Raw genomic sequence first — 16,217 nt, 5'->3', positions numbered from 1 at the left:
GTTATGAAAGTTCTTTAAGTGGAGTTCATATGTTTTTCTGTATGTGCAAAATTCAGAAAACTGGATTAGGACAGGTTCCCAATTTTTCAGATCTGGCTTAAAAAACAATAACTAAAACAAAACAATTGCCAGGTGCTCAATTCAACAATGAAATAGGTTTTGTCTTACCATAATTATTCCTCTTGTTCATATAGTGGACATTAGAAGGTTCATACTTACAATGTAGGTGATGGGCCACAAAAAATGCCCAAGCCACCTTCTGTGCAAAAGTGGATTAAAGTTTATTTGAAGCTAATATGAAGCTTCAGCCATACATATTAGTCCTCAAGTAGATATCTTTCAATGTTAGTCTTTTAAGTATAGTGTTACTATACCTCCATTGCAGCTCAACAGGGAAACGCTGTCTGAGGAAACACAAAGAAGGAATTTGATGCTAAAAAGACTGTAAATGTGACAGATATCCACTTGATATGACTAACTCAGACTGCTGAATTCTCTTATAAGCTATTACCTTTTAAATGCACAAAATGACTGTGCACACACTGTAGAGTTTGTCCTCCATCACTGACATTGAAAAGGGATCTTTTGATAGACAGTTGTTACAATCAACAGTGGGGAACCCAAACACAGGACACACACTCAAGAGTTGGAGTGAATAAGAAAAGGTTTAATGACTGAGCTCTCAGGGAGTGAAGGTGGATAGAGATGAGGATGTCAGCAGGTGAAGGCAGAAGGGCAGAGAGAAGCTGGTGTCTGGTGAAGCAGGGATGAAGACAGTGATGATTGACTGGATAACCGGTCAGCAGACAGAGAGGTGAGCAGGAAAACAGGTAGGCATGCAGTGATCCTGTGGCAAAGGGAGGCAAGGTTAGTTCAGTGAACAGAGTGATATGAGAAACTAAACTTTGAATGCACAATTCAAAGACTTGAGACTACCACAACAGCTGAAACAACAATTTGGCAATGAGTGGATGAAGACACTGGGTTGATATACTGCTGAGTAGATGAGTTGATGGATTGCAGGTGTGCGGATTGGAGCAGGTGTGTGGGCTGGACAGCAATCAGGGAGCTGGGGGAGCGAGAGGAGCACCACTCCCACATCAAGGATACACAGAGAGAGAGAGAAAGAGACAGACAGGAGAGTACAGGAGACACAGGGTATAAGGGATGCACCAGAAACACAAGGGATAAACAAGGGATACATTTAAGAATGCATAAATAGTTAATAATGATGACAAAAGATAGAAATACAAAAATAAATCAGTCCTGATTGCAATATAAGATGAAGTAAACAATAATGGCAAGTGTTTTTGACAGGATGCACCAAAGTGTCACTCAGACAGTCAATCCCTTCACTTCTTTTGAAATCATCTGTGCAAATCCACGCCTGTGTGTCATAATGTATTCAGAACAATCCGCATGACTTTTCTGTGCTGTTTTTCATGAATTATTTTTCAGTTTTGTGGCAGAGTATGCAGCAGCTGGAGCAAGATAATCAGATCAAACAGTGACTCATACAAATAGGAGAGCAGTTTCCTGAGTTAGAGTCTCCAAAGAAATATGATGTGTCTGCTCACTGGCCTTCCTGGGAAATTGTTTGAATTTACTTAGTAGTATTGCAAAGTAATTGATTTTTTTTTTTTTTTTTTTTTTACTCAAAACCTGGGGAAATAAACCAATACTGAAAAGAAAAGGTCAGATAATAAGATCCTGGTGATTTCCAGGGTGGGCTCTGTTGCCCTGTCACATGGTATTTGGACCTCGGGGGGTGTGACAGTCACACTGTGCCCTGACCTTATAGGAGCCACCTGTTGCAAATGCCACATTACCATGTCTGGCAGCAGGAACAAAAGGTTGCCAGGAGAGGATCATGGGTAGGGCCTCATGCGATGACCACCCTGCCTTTGCCTGGCAAACGTCGGCAGCTCAGGCGTTTCCCTGACAGAACAGAGCGGCACAGATGATCCTCTGGCTCTGAAACAAGCACAGTGCTCGAGCAACCAATTCAAAACAGCACACTGATTTTCTTATTGCCCTATTTGTGGAATAATCTGCATAACTAAATCCTCTGTTTGTTTGCGTGAGCAGCTGCAGGTTCTGCTTGTAACCCAGATGTAGCTCCCGTTCCCCCGCACAAGACAAATCCAGACGTCAGTTCTTTGTTTGGATTGGTTCTTTTATTGGCAGTCAGTGTTTGGCATGAGACAAATACACAGAGGCTACAACAAGGAAGAGTTTGACGTTGACACACGAAACAGAAACTACGAACCAAGTGTACAGTGCTCTCCCTCATTCAGATCAAACATTCAACATAAGAAAGTGTCCGCTCTGATAGTATTCCCCAAGATGAGCTTACATTTGCCGAGCAATTTTCTGTTTGATTGTATAATCCCATCAGCCCCTTTGTTTACTGTCCAATTGTTTCAGCTTATAGCAGGAGGTCACTGCGCTCAGTTTCATAGTCATTAGAGCCATTATTATAATTACAGAGTCGGACTAAAGACAAAACACCAAAACAATAACACAAATAATTACAGCAGTAATTAGACATCTTACAGTTACAAACACGTATAAACACACAACATTTATAATATATCAGGTGATGCAGGTATGTTTTTAATGATTCTTCAAAGAATCATGAGCCATTTGGTCATCATTTCACCTTAAAGAGGTATGCTGTCAGCTTCTGCTTTGTAAATATTTATGGTTGAATTCATATTTAAAAACAATGTACACAGAGGATGCTATATGGAGAAAATCAAGTATAAAAGAATAGTGCCTTAAAGTGCATTGCAGTGTTACGGTCAGTCTAACTATATCGTTATGTGCTACTCAAAGGACGTGACCGCTCATAGTCAGTCAGACTATAACCAATATTTAACAGTCATGGCTGTGTCTCATAACAAACACAGGGCCACTGGAGTACAGTGTCGATGAATGTGAACGACAACATATCTGTAAAGACACACAGCAGTAGGAAGGGCAGTTTGGGCGCTGCTCAGACTCAGCGGCCCATATTAACAGTTGGCTGTAGTGTCATAAATGCACTGAAACACTGTGGTGATGACTACAACAGTTCAATAATTACAAAGAGGTGAATATCAGCATTTAGGCAAGTACAAAAACAATCAGTGACAGCTATCCATTGTTGAGTCCTACCTGTTGTCTTCTAAGATTGCTTTGTTCACCAAAAGTGCACAAAAATAGCCCGTGGAAACACAACAGAGCCATGTTTTGTGTCCTCATTTACATCTACACAAGGGCTGCGTGGGTATTCACAAGTGGACATTTGGAAAGGGGGGGAAAACGCAAAAAGTCTTGACCTAGCAGTTTTGCCGGCGTCACGTGACGGGTCGTCGGCTGTATAGTCTGTTGAACTTGTGTCATAGCTTTTGTTGAGAGATTAACAGAGAACACACAATGTGGAGCTAGGCCCTGCCTGCCAGAGATAGTCTCAGTCCTGGTAGAGAACCCAGAGGGACCCACTGTTTCCAAACTAACTCTACTTCCACTTCAGCTACCGCCGGGATGCTGCTCCTCCATCCAACCAACTGATCTAAATCTCCTTGGGATTGGCTCCTCAGCTGCCACTATCAGAGAGAGAGAGAGAGAGGGAGAGAGAAAGAGAGAGAGAGAGATAGCGATAGAGAGAGAGAGCGATAGGGGGAGAGAGAGAGAGAGAGAGAGAGAGAGAGACAGAGAGAGAGAGCACACCGGTTCATTAACTCTTCCAGCCCCCCTCCAATGAAACCGCACCTTGTTCCCAAGAGCACCATCCACCAACACAGTAAGTCCGCCATTGCGACCGTCACTTCACTGTCATCTTGTGTGGGTTAACTCAGAGATGGTTAGGAATAGCTTGGTAGCCGTGTCGGGACGAGAATTTCACAATGTGGGCACTGGTCTCCCCCGTGCCTCAAAGGGTGACTGGGCTCGTGGTGTGAGGACGGGAGGGCGAAGGAAGTAACGGAGTGCTGTGGGACGACATTTCAACCACAGTCGAAGAGCCTCAGAGCAAAACTCTCCATCACCTCTCACAGTAGTGAAGGGTGAAGTCTTTGGAGAGCTGCTTCTGCCCTAAGCCCCATGGCTCCAGCACAAATTTGTTCCCCATGTCATCCTCATCATCCTCTGCCTCTTCTTCGTCCTCCTCTTCCTCCTCGTAGTGGCTGGGCTCCTCGATAGACGTCTCCAGGTGGTAGCAGTAGGGCTGGCCTTCTGTGTACTCATAGATGGTGGGCAGGCTGCTCTTCAGGCTGCAGCGCCGACGTAAAGCGACTAGCAGCGGCTGCGGCATGGTGAAAATGTCGACGTTGTTGCCCAGGTCTATCCAGGCCAGGCTGGAGAACTTCTTGGGGTCTTTCAGCATCTCTGTGAGGTCTTTGAGTATGGCCAGGGTCAGGCGGTTACCGTTAAGAGCCAGGGTGCTGAGTTTTGGCAGCGAGGCGAGAAGAGGCAGAAGGAACTTCAGGTTGTCGTCTTGGAGATCTGTGAAGCTGATGTCCACAGCCACCACAGTGTCTCTGTTGTTTTGGAGGTAGAAGGCGACTTGGCGCACATCACGGGTAGACAGAGGGATGCCGGACAGATCGACGCTTTCGCTGGACAGCTTTTTCTGTAGGGTTGTCTTGAGACTGTTAGAAAAGGAACAGAAAGAGAGTGAGATTACTTAAAAAAGCACAAACCAGATTAGGTTCTATCTGAGGAGTTCTTCGAGTGGTTTGCGACCTGGGGACATGGGCCTGGTCTTATGTTATGTTTCCTGTGCTGTATAAAAGAGGGGGTGAATGGGCGGGCTTGGAGCGGAAGGCTGACACAGAGACTCCAGCATGGGGGATTTACTAGTGTAAACAGAGGAGCCAAAACATCCGAGCGAGCCAGCAGCTTGAGCTTAAAGCTCCGAGGGCCAGGAACACAGAGCTCCTTATAGACCAGAAACAGAGAAGTTTACTGCTTAAAAGATAAAGAGTTGTGTGTTTTAGAGAAAGATAAAACTTGAAAGAAGATGCTTGGCTCCTATATTTTTAAGTTAGGAAAAGAAAGAGATTTTGTTTCTTCTGGAAGTGCCACAAATCAAGAAACATTATTACACCCACCAAGAAAAGTCACTTTTTTTCTATCCTATCTATCTCTGAGTGTTTGTGAGTTAGCAGGAAATTTGGCAACAGAATGAAGCCAAGAAATTATGTTTTTGTGTGAATCTGGGGTGCAGAAGTTTTAAGGGCATATTTTCTCATAAACTACTGCTGTTATTTGAATAAAATATCCCACATGTATCCCACGCTTATCTATCAGTGAGTACATGAGTACTTGGATTAATCGTTTCTTCACATCTGGTATCATTGAGACAACAGATTTAATAGATTGTGCGACCTCGGCAGATGTGTGCACTCTCAGATTTCTCGCTAGTTTAATCTGTGTTTGACAGTGTATTGAAGTGATTTTTAAATGTGTGTCAGTCAAGTTTGATTTAATATGTGAGCAGGGAGTATTCTATGTAGGACACCTGTTTGTTTTGGTGCAGATTTCTAGCACAAGCCTTTGAAAACCCAAAAGCCCTTTAAGGATAATGTGTAATACAAGCAGAATAAGGAAATAAGACATAACCTGATACTTTGTTGTGATGTAAAGCATTTGCTGATGTTACACCCGAGAATATTTTATGCATTATTTACACACGCCATTGCCCTTTTGTTTCCAGTCAGTCCCATTTACCGGTGCTCCCTTCTCCCCCCCTGAGGATGTGGTGTGTTTAACTTGAGCTGTTACTGAAGTGGCCTGTAACGCTGATTCGGTGTCAGAGTGAATTATAACATCCTCCGGCGCCCGGTGACTTACTGTGACATCCACTGCAGTACCTGTCACTTGTGATGCTTTAAAGTGTTTTTTGGTCACGTTGAAAATAGAGGGCTTTTCATGATGTAGCCCTGAGCAAGATCTACTGGTTCTTTTTAAAAGCAGGTGATGGGCTGATGAGCAGGATTGTCTTGAAATACAGCGTTTGTATTAATTTCGAAAGAAAGAAGTAGAAAACCCAATCATGCAGCCAGGCTTAAAAGGGAGTTTAATCAGCTTTTGAGCTCAGGATCTATAAGAAAAAGTCATTTGTCAAGGCTGTTGTATCTTCATCAACAGCCTTGTGAGCCACTATCTTCCTACTCGCTATTGTCTGGCCCCTCAAAGCCTTTTGTATGTCAGAAACCTCATCTTCACCAGATGCACAAAAGTCTTAATGGCTCCGGCCTAGCAGAGGCTCCCCTGCAGGTGTGAATGAGTTTTGATCACACGGTTCCCTCTTTTTTCCCCCCCAGACAGTCATTCTTTTGCTCTCAGGAAGCACAAAAAATGGATGTCTGAGTCGTCCTTCAGGTAGCCTCTTTCATTCTTCCTCCAGATTAATCTGACACCAGAAAACAAGGGTGTCACTGATAACTTGTAGAAGACGGCTTTTTTTCAATCTTTACATCCACAAGAATACTACAACGGTGTTCAATCTAAGCAAGAGATGAAATGAACAATTCATATCGTTACAGGTGGTTCAGACGTTTGATGTCTGTGAGTAAATGTCACAGAGTGGATGTCCAAAGCAGCACAGAAAATAATCCCTCCCCTGTATCAGTAATAACACAAATGGCATCAACATGTTAAGAACAGTAGATGACGCTCCCAAAACAAAATGTGCACTCAAGTCATTTATTTAATATCCCTTACATAATAATGCAATCAATTAAATTTATGTTGTATAATGAAGCTGTCTATTAAGTATTTCCACCTGGGGAAGCAAAGTGCACCTCTTGTCCTCATGTGCGGCTCATCAGCCCCCTTGTGTGTCATTGATTTAGTGTAATGAGGCAGCATTTGAATTCAGTACGCGTAAATATGATTTATTGACAACATATTCATATCTGCAGGGTAAGTTAATGCAAGTTGAAATGAGGTAAAATGAGAATTACAAAAAGAGAAAGACTTTCTTTTTTTTATGGATAAAATGTGTCTGTTAGTGTCCTAGAAAATCCCATTTCATTTCAACTTTAAATAAGAATTTTCAAGTTCATTCTCCCCGTAACTCTCCCCGAGCTGTTATTGCATTGCTCACACCAATTTTTGCAGAGTCATTTATGTTCAAGCTTTGCTCTATTAGTAATTTCAGCCCTCTGATGGGTGAAGCCAAACTGCGCAAGAAAGACATGAGATGAAAATCCAGACTAATCAGATCTGCTCCCTGACATTTATGCTGTATTATATACGCAAGACTATATGGAGAAGTGACACACACACTCAAACCGCCGCATTGTCCTTCATGGTGCAGGAAATCCAACCCCACAGTCCATATCAATAAAGAAAGAAAGTCCCTGCACACAGGTATCACCTCCATATCTTGTTCAGTGGATTTCTTTGTTCAGACCACTTTGTCCTTTCTCCGAGAACTGTGTCTTATTCTGTATTTTCCTGGCATAGGACTTGAATCTGAGGCTATCAGTAAGAATGACAGATGGGCCCTTCAGGAAGCTTTAACACACCTCGTATGCCATGATGCACAATATAATGTATATTAGTGAATTTGAGAAGACATGAACATGAAAATGTCTGAAGTGAATGATGAAGTGACAGCAAGACAAAAGAGGCAGAGACCACTAAAAAGTAGCTTGGGTTATTTTGTTATTTGTTCTTTTCTGTGTTCAGGTGACACAGGGGGAAAAAATGCAATTAGGAGGCTAAATAAGGGTGATGGAGCAGGAAGATAGTGGTGTGAAGAGAGTGAAGAGTGAAGAGTGAAAAGAAAAAAGGTCACATAAGTGTCTACAATTTTTACGCTCACATGAAATTACCCTTAAGGTGGGAGCGCCTCGGCAGCATTTCTGGGTCACTGCCTCAATCAAGCCTGTTGTCAAGCTCTTTCATGAAATGTGGAAAAAAAAGAAGAAAAAAAAAACACATCTCGAGCAAACCCCAAATAAACTAGTTAGATAGATTAACAGGATTAGTGAGATTCAGACATTAATTCAGTGTGGCATTTCAGTCAGAAATGTGTGTACAGTATTTAGAGCGACCAGTGTGCAGTGCTAATGCTGGATAATGAAGGGATGAACAATCCAGTGGCATTAAAAAGGATTGAGCTGTTTCTGTTTCCTCTCTGAACACAGAGGTGAGATTGTGGCATTTTTGCACAGATGAGGGTAGTTTGCCTGCAACTGACCAAAAATGGGGGTTTAAGGGAGGTAGAATCCACCCTAAAATTATATTTATGACATGATTTTCACACTAATGAGGACAGTTACATCTCTACTTGATTATGGAATAGTTTGACATTTTGGAAATTACATCTATTTACTTCCTTGCTGAGAGATAGATGAGACGATCACTACCACTCTCATATCTGTCCATTAAATTAAAAGCTACAGCCAGGAGACAGTTATCTTAGCTTAGCATAAAGACTTGAAGCAGGGGGAACAACTAGCCTGGCTCTGCCCTAAGGTAACAAAATCTGCCCAACAGCACCTCTAAAGCTTGCCAATTAACATTTTCTCGTTTGTTTAATCCGTGGGAATAAAATCACACCATAAAAACAAGTTGCGGTTGTACTATTTCTTGGCCGGGGAAGTTACTGCCCTCAGCCAAGAAATAGTCCAGCACAAAACACCCTGTGTTAACACGTTAATTAGTGAGCTTGAGAGGTGCTGGCAGGCCAATTGTGTTACCTTCAGACAGAACCAGGCTAACTGTTTCCCCCTGTTTCCAATCTTTGAGCTAAACTAAGCTAACCGGTTGCTGTCCGTAGCTTTATATTTTAACCACAGACATGAGAGTGGTATAGATCCTCTCTTACATCTTTTGACAAGAATACAAATGAATTCCCAAAATGTCGAACTGTTTCTTTTATAAAACAATTTCTGATCCTTCACAATCCCACTGGACTGTCACTACAAATGGAGCCGAACTGCTCACTTCCAACATTACATGAAAAACTAACTGTGCACTTGGGAAATATTTGTGTCAAAGTTTAGCCTAAATTATTTAATTGTTTCGTTTAATAAAGGTACACAAAAAAAATCCAAAAACATATGTCCAGAAATTGACTGGGTGAAATACATTTCTATTCTCAGTCCTATGCAGACTGGCCCTGGTCTGGTCTCTTTCTAGCTTTGACAGGTATTTGTTCACTAACATAATGCCAGGCAAAACTGTCATAGCTCAAAGCATCAACTGTATTAATATTCTGTTTTAGGGTGGATTTTTGTTTTAATGATTCATGTTGCTCCTGCTGTCTCAGCCAGTGTCAGACCATCTCTCTCTCTGCAGGTTTATGCAGCCAACAACATGACTAAGTAAAAAAAGCTCCATCAGCTAGAAATCTAGCAGTAGTATGTATCTGCACATTTCCACAGATGCTGTCAGTGTCAGTTAAGTCCTGCGTCTTTCCTATTCTGGGCTGAATTAAATGTCCATGAACACAACAAAGCCTCGCTTGTGTCTGATCCTGCCAGATCCCTGTGAATATGTCTTCGCTTCCCTCTGATTCTGCATGTTGATACCTCTGACTGCCTCCTAATGAACCTGTCTCATCTCACTGTGTTTGCATTGTCTCCTCCTCAACTCTGAGATTATTTTCATCTTGAGAAAATGAATGCATTATTTGCGGCGTCTAGCCAGCTGTGGAATAAGCAATTACATGAAAAAAAGGAATCATCATAGCCTGTTTCTCATTGTGAAAAGGATAACCAAGCAACACGTGGGCGCACATGAAACCTATTTTGTACCCGAGCTAATTCTGTCACTGTCATTTGCACATCAAAAGCAATTCACTCTTTCATCAAGTATAATTATATTTTAACGTCACCCTCCCGGCTTGTCTTGAAGGGGAGGAAAAAGCAAACAGATGGACAAATTTGTTGCCGTGCCACTTTGGAAGCAAGAGAGGCTAGTGGCAATGGACCTGAGCACTTAAAAAAAAAGATGATTGACAGCTGTGGTTACCATGGCGTACCCATCAGGTCAGCCCGTGGCCAGCACTGTCCTCGTTCAATGTCAGCTACAAAGATGGAAATCTCTACAGCTCGACATGGAGCCGAGCCCTGTTCTCTGTTGTGCGGAGCTGCAGATTTATTACAGACTGGGTGCCTGGACAGAAGGGCTTACCAGGCCTGGGATTTCCGTCTGGACATGCTCTGCCTCAGCCACTTTGAGTGTGGGGTCAGGTGGTAGATCAGCTGTCTGCAAATCTTATCTGAAGACTTTATGGTGTCTGCATCCTGCTAGAACAGAGCACAAGAGAAAGAGACTAACGTTAGTGAAGCAGCACCTTTCAGTATGAGATCTCTCTTTAAAGATACAATCTGCTCATGTGTGCAAGAGAGGAGGAAAAAAAATCCTTAGAATTCATCGTTTCATGTTACCTAGGCCGTCTTCTATTATCTGAAACTTGTCAACCGGTAACCATAACATCTTTCACATAAACCGCAATAAAAAAGGTTTGTTATTGTTAGCGGTGCCTTGAGCTACTCCTGAACAAAACACAATTTGGCTGTCTTGCCGGAGCAAGAAAATCTAATCACATGCACCGTGCGTGGGTGGGGAACACACAGGAAGTACACAGGAGAGGTGAGATTCAACACAGCCACTAGTAAACACTGGTTATTTAAGTTCATTAGCCATGTTTGTTACGGTGTGGCTGATGGTAGTCATTGCCGACATCCAAATCATTTATTATTCACCATTGGAAGTTAAGACATGCTGAGTTATTAATTCCTCTCTGTGCACAAAACACATCTCCTTTTCTGTTTAATGTGCTCTCTTGCTTCATTCCTTCAGGGCTGTCAGTGGTAATTTTTGCAGATATTTTCCAGTTTTATGAGTTTTCAGGTATTAAATCTCAAGTAATCTAATTCAACAAACTGGATGGCTGAAAAACAAAATGAAAGAATCAGCTTCCAAGGATTCATACCAGCTGCTTAAAAGTAACATGTGTTTGCAGAATTTCACATCCCTTTCTGTAGAAAGGTAGATAAAATCCTCAGATTTGATTTGTATTGATCTTGAGAACCAATCATTTAACACAAGGAAACCATCGGGGGAATACTTTAAGTCAATACTCTCTTTTCAGAATGCTAAAATCTGACTTGATTTTTCTATAGACATTCTGTGAGTGCTCAGGAAGGTAAAAGCTAACCTTCTTAGGACACTGCATCTCTCGGGCCAAGCTCAGCAGCAGCTCATGTGAGATTGGGTCCACCAGGTTGAGGAATGCAGCGTTCTTGTATAAGATGTCATTGAGCGAGGCGCCTTCCAAACCCAGATCCTACCAAAAAAAAAAAAAAAAAAAAAGACAAGACAAGAAGAGAATAGTCACAAACACAGCAAGATAAAATTATTGTAATTGTAAAAAACATACAGCAGTAATCACAATTAAGCATCTAGCAGTGTTCTTTTGCACCTGAGAAACATTTGCATTACTGATGAAAACTGTGCCTTGCTGTGTCGAGGGCAATGTGACTTGAAATGGAAAGATAAAAGTGTTTTCTTTTAAATATTCATTAAAGGAGACAGAAGCTTTTTATCTAGAGTAGGAGAGTGAAGTCTAGGGGGAGTCGCATGGAACACTGTGTTTTGGCATTTATAATCACACCTCCATGGCACTGAGCCACAGTGTATATCCTAACATGCCACAGTGCATGCTGTTTGCACAAACAAGACCACTCTGCTTTCATTTTCTGATATGATGTGAAAACCTTATAAATAGACTGTGCATGCTCCATTATGATCGTTCAATAACCTCCTGGAAAAACTCAAAAGTGCATTGGATGATTAACTCCATTTGCTGTTCAATGCATACATATCTCTATACTCAATAATATATACAATAAAGCCATTTTTCTTGGTTTATAACTTTTTTCATGTTGTGGAAACATGACAACTACTTTTAAATGTTAGAATTTGAGTAAATGTGATTTGAAAATTTGTGTAGCACATAAATGCATCTGCAAGAATGTCAGAAGTGAAAGCTGTCATGGCAGGCTACTCAGAAATATGACAAATCCAAAGTGATCTGCAGTAAAAACAAATCAAACCAACTAAAAGCAGGAAAATTCAGATGACCTTTTGAGTGTGCTGACTGAGAAAGCCAGCGATGCAGCTGTGCGTACTGAGCTGTACAATCTGCCTTCATCAACAAGTCCATCCTCGAGATCCTAATGAGGCAGACTACGATGACAAGCACTTGTGCAGTCCATGCAACTTTAATAAGGGAAGCAAGCCTTTGAGACATGTATGCACACACCTGCACACACATTTCTTTTTTTCCTTTTTTTTTTCCTAGAACACAAGCGGCATTGATTGTAATAGACAGTTTGAGGGGGAGGTTGGCAGCTCCACATTACTGGCTTCCCTTTTAACAAGGGCAACAGTAAACAGACTGAACCCAAGGCCGCTTAGAAGCAGCTTCTGCCCTTCTGAGAAACAAGGTATAAAAATATCTCCCTTTCTGAGTTTAGATATGATCAATTGTCATGTGCAAGCCCAGCATGAAGCCATGACTCCTTCCCGTATCTGCAGCAGAGCTCAGATCTTTTCATATCTGGAGCAGAGCTCACTGTTACACACCAATTAACAGCCATGAGACCCTTTTAAATTCAGAGAACAGAATCTCGGAGACATCTGCCTGCTTGCAACGCTGCGAGTAAAGATAAAGTAAGGCTTATTTAATAAAAATGGAGCTCATTTAGAGGAAGCAAGCCTATGTCCCTTGTGGATGTGGCTGTCATAGAGCCTAGGCTATCCAGTTTATCTCCTCGGCTTGATTAAGGAGGTTCCACTCTCTCCTGTGTCAAGGCTTCAGAGTAATTAACACGGGATTGGCCGACAGCTAAACAGAGGAGGGCCTGAGGGCAAGCAAACAAATGAGATCACCAAGGCTGCTGTCACATCTTCAATGCACCTACATATTCTGTTACACGTGTTGTAATGATACATATCCCATGGCAGATGAGAACATGTCTGATAGAAACACAGCAGTATTCACTCAGTATAATGTGGGTTTTGTGTAGCACATAATCTAGATGATGTATCTATTGCATAAAATGTCATCTTTTTTAAACAGTAACAACATTATAGCTTGATGACAATGCATTTTTGGTATGATCCAGTGGGTTTGAGCAATTTTCATCAGCCAAAGAGGCTAGAAAATCTCTCAACTCCTAGAAAAACAACTAATCTTAATTTAAAAATCACCAAAGAATGACAAAGGTTTCACCTGACTGCAGAAATACGCAAAACAAAGGCATTAAAGCAAAGGCTCATTGCTGCAACCTTCTTTTTGAAGTAAGAGTTAATGAGTCCTTCTGGAGACGAGTAATATATTTTTTTAATTGCGGAACAGGACTCCAGGGCGGACATTGTTGCTACTGGAGCACAGGCCATTACAGAGGGAGGGAGGGAGGGAGGGAGGGATATGAAGAGTGGAGAGGGATGGAGGGGGCAGGTCACTCTAATGGGAGTGTTAGAGCAGCCTAAGGAGAGGTGAGATTCTAGCGGTAGTGGAGGAAACAAGGACAGATGTAGAGAGGATGGTGGAGCTGATGAGATGATGGGACGTTCAAGGAGGTTCAAGTCCACAACCCAACCCAAAGATAATGAAATTTGGGATAACGTAATAACACGGTGCACGCAATTTGACCCCTTTCCTCATTTAGAGTGCCGGCCATCCTTTCAAATCAGATGTCAACACAGAGCACGTTTACCCACAGCGAGAGTGAACACTGTGTGGTGAGTCACGCGCTGTGTCTGCCACTGAAACAATGTGTCACAGGTACACTGCTCTGTGAGTGTCCTACTTTCTATAAAAACAAAGACTTCTGGAGGAAATGCATGGCAGTGCATGCAGAGTCAACTCACAGGGGAATAAAAGAGGGGTGTATGGGGCTGGGGAGGGGGGGGGTCAGAGGTCAGAGGTTTGGGGGGGGGGGGGGGGGCAGGGGTGCAGAGCAGAGCATGCAGGAGGAGTGTGAGGCACCTGTGGCACTCAAGATGCTGAAACTGGACATGCAGAGCACATCAGACTGGCCTCACTGACATGGACAGCTACTGCATGTCCTCCATCTGTTGCTCTGGGTTGTTTATAGGATGTGTAGCTGCATCAGCATCGAAGCAGGCTGAGAGCAGTATGGTGCACACACTGTATGTAAACAGGTCTGACTTTACTGCGCTCAGGCCGAGCTTTGTGCAGTTTCTCCCTTACCTTCCTCAGTAATTTGAGCACGTCGGTCGCCTGCTCGATCCTGCGATCACGGAGCAGCTTCTGTATATCTTTGATCCACGACACTCGCCTCATGTACGGGCTGTGGTTGGTCCTCCGCAGCATCCCAGGAAGCTTGTCTGATTTCAGCATCAGTGCAAACAGAAAGTCCCCGCCGCCCCGACTGCCCCTGTCGCTCTCTCCCGCGTTATCTAGAAGCTTGCGTCGCTTTTTGGAGAAATTCTCATTGTCCAGGCTGCTCTGCCTGCTCAGTCTGGAACCCATGTTATTATTATGATTATTTCTACGGATACAGGTGGGGTTTGTGTTCTCAGATCAGGCAATATTACCAAAAAGATAAACCCATGATCAGCCTCAGTTTCCAGCCAGCAGATGCTCCTCAGTGGAAGGTATTACAGCGCCGTGTTGTCTGGCGCTGCGTTGCTGCCTGTCAACAGACTGAAGATCCTATGCAGAAGCACACAATATCCCTCGACAGTCTAATATAACACGGTTCTCTCGTGCACTAATCGCACATTGCTATTTTGATTCCCTCCACCGCGGGCTACGTGCGCCTGGCTCGGATGCTGAGGATGCTGAGGCTGCTTCATCCTCCGGCCGTCTCTGCTTTTTACGCTGCTGTTTAGATTCGTGCAACGTGGAGCGTCCGACCAATCCCAGCATCTGGTGCCCGCTGCGTGTCTCTCCTCCCAGGCTCGAAATTCCCCCTCTGTGCAGCGAATAAAGGAATAAAGAATGTCAGTGTTGTTAAAAAAAAAAGAAAGAAAAAAAAATCTTAGGCAGCCATGCGGCCAATGCACAATCTGTTCAATCACGCCGAAGTCCTCTCAATAACTGTAAAGATATGAAAACACATAGCTCGAAGGATGTGTATCTGGTCAGAGCAACTTAATGTTTTTTTCTCTGCAGCTGCACAAATTTGAGCTTTGCCACTGGCCTTAAAGCTTTATAAATATGATTTTTTTTTTTTCCGTTTGGCACTCTTGTTGTCAGTCAGCTATTGCAAGAGCTGTCAAATCCTGTTTGCATCTGTCACAACTCTTTGGAGAACATTCATGCCCTAGTGTGCCTTTCTGTCATATAGATCAGCATCTTGTTCAAGGGACCTCAGGGGTAATTAATCGGGGACCTAGGGGTGCATCCAGCTGTATGGGGGTCAGCTTCATGTTAACCAGAGTATGTTGGGAGTTTAGATGCTTCCCAGCCCCCTCCACACCTGCACTATAAGTAATTGAATATTACTTCAAACATAAGTGTATAGCTTTTCTCAGATTGCATGAGAGTCAATCTTATTAAAAGGAGTTTAGTGATGTAGTGTGGGTCTATTTGTAGCATCATTGTGAGTTTTGACTCTTTGATCTTGATTTGACCTTATGATTCAGCAGGGCATTAGAAGTGCTCTCTAATAAATATTTCCCCTTCACTGTGCATATTTTCCTAATTATGATTGACTGCTGTCTTGAATTTAATGTACCATCCCTGTTCTACTAATTTGTTCTGTCAGAGCTCTCACTCTCTAAGCGGTGCTGATTGAATAACTCATTTTCACAATATGCATTGAACAAAATTGTCTATTCACATTTAGGAATCTTCATAAAAGAAAGTGTCTTTGTGTGTGTGAAACTTTTCATTTTTTAAAATGTATTATTTAATAAAAGGTGGTACTATAATGCTGTTAAAAACAGATGATAAACCTTGACAACGTCTGCTTCAAAGCTACAACTGCATGGATAGAGAGGTGGTCCCCAAGACAAATCTGAGTGATGATTAACATGCAGGAAAACAGTAAAAAATAGATGCCACACAAGTTATATTTTTCTTTCTGAACTTGTTTTTTTTCATATTATATGCTGGATAATTTGATCTTTTTGGGCCTCTATAAATTATTCAAAGAAAACAAAGGGAAAAAAAACTATTTGGCTGATCTGATCATAAATTATTTAACCACAGACAAGTGGTCAAAAGTAAA

General features: G+C 42.4%; 1 protein-coding gene across 1 annotated transcript; it reads right to left on the bottom strand.

Annotated features, from left to right (window-relative positions):
- Nucleotides 1-4,027: 4,027 nt before the first annotated feature.
- lrrc75ba (leucine rich repeat containing 75Ba) lies at nt 4,028-14,512 on the bottom strand. The gene is made up of 4 exons (XM_053325960.1): nt 14,231-14,512; nt 11,168-11,296; nt 10,138-10,250; nt 4,028-4,634 (listed from the first exon to the last, which is right to left on the bottom strand). The coding sequence occupies exons 1-4, from the start codon at nt 14,510-14,512 to the stop codon at nt 4,028-4,030; spliced, it is 1,131 nt and encodes a 376-aa protein (XP_053181935.1).
- Between the last annotated feature and the right edge of the window lie 1,705 nt (nt 14,513-16,217).

Source organism: Scomber japonicus, chromosome 9, assembly GCF_027409825.1.
Source record: "Scomber japonicus isolate fScoJap1 chromosome 9, fScoJap1.pri, whole genome shotgun sequence".
Taxonomy (NCBI): Eukaryota; Metazoa; Chordata; class Actinopteri; order Scombriformes; family Scombridae; genus Scomber; species Scomber japonicus.
The sequence above is the reverse complement of the archived record's forward strand: the minus strand, read 5'-3'. Positions and strand labels throughout refer to the sequence as shown.

Excerpts from the sequence above, each read along its gene's own strand:
- lrrc75ba (XM_053325960.1), bottom strand. The coding sequence starts at position 14,512 with ATGGGTTCCAGACTGAGCAGGCAGAGCAGCCTGGACAATGAGAATTTC. Across the intron at positions 10,251-11,167 it reads AGATGCAGTGTCCTAAGAAG|GATGCAGACACCATAAAGTC; the intron begins GTTAGCTTTTAC and ends CTGTTCTAGCAG. Across the intron at positions 4,635-10,137 it reads AGACGGAAATCCCAGGCCTG|TCTCAAGACAACCCTACAGA; the intron begins GTAAGCCCTTCT and ends CTTTTCTAACAG.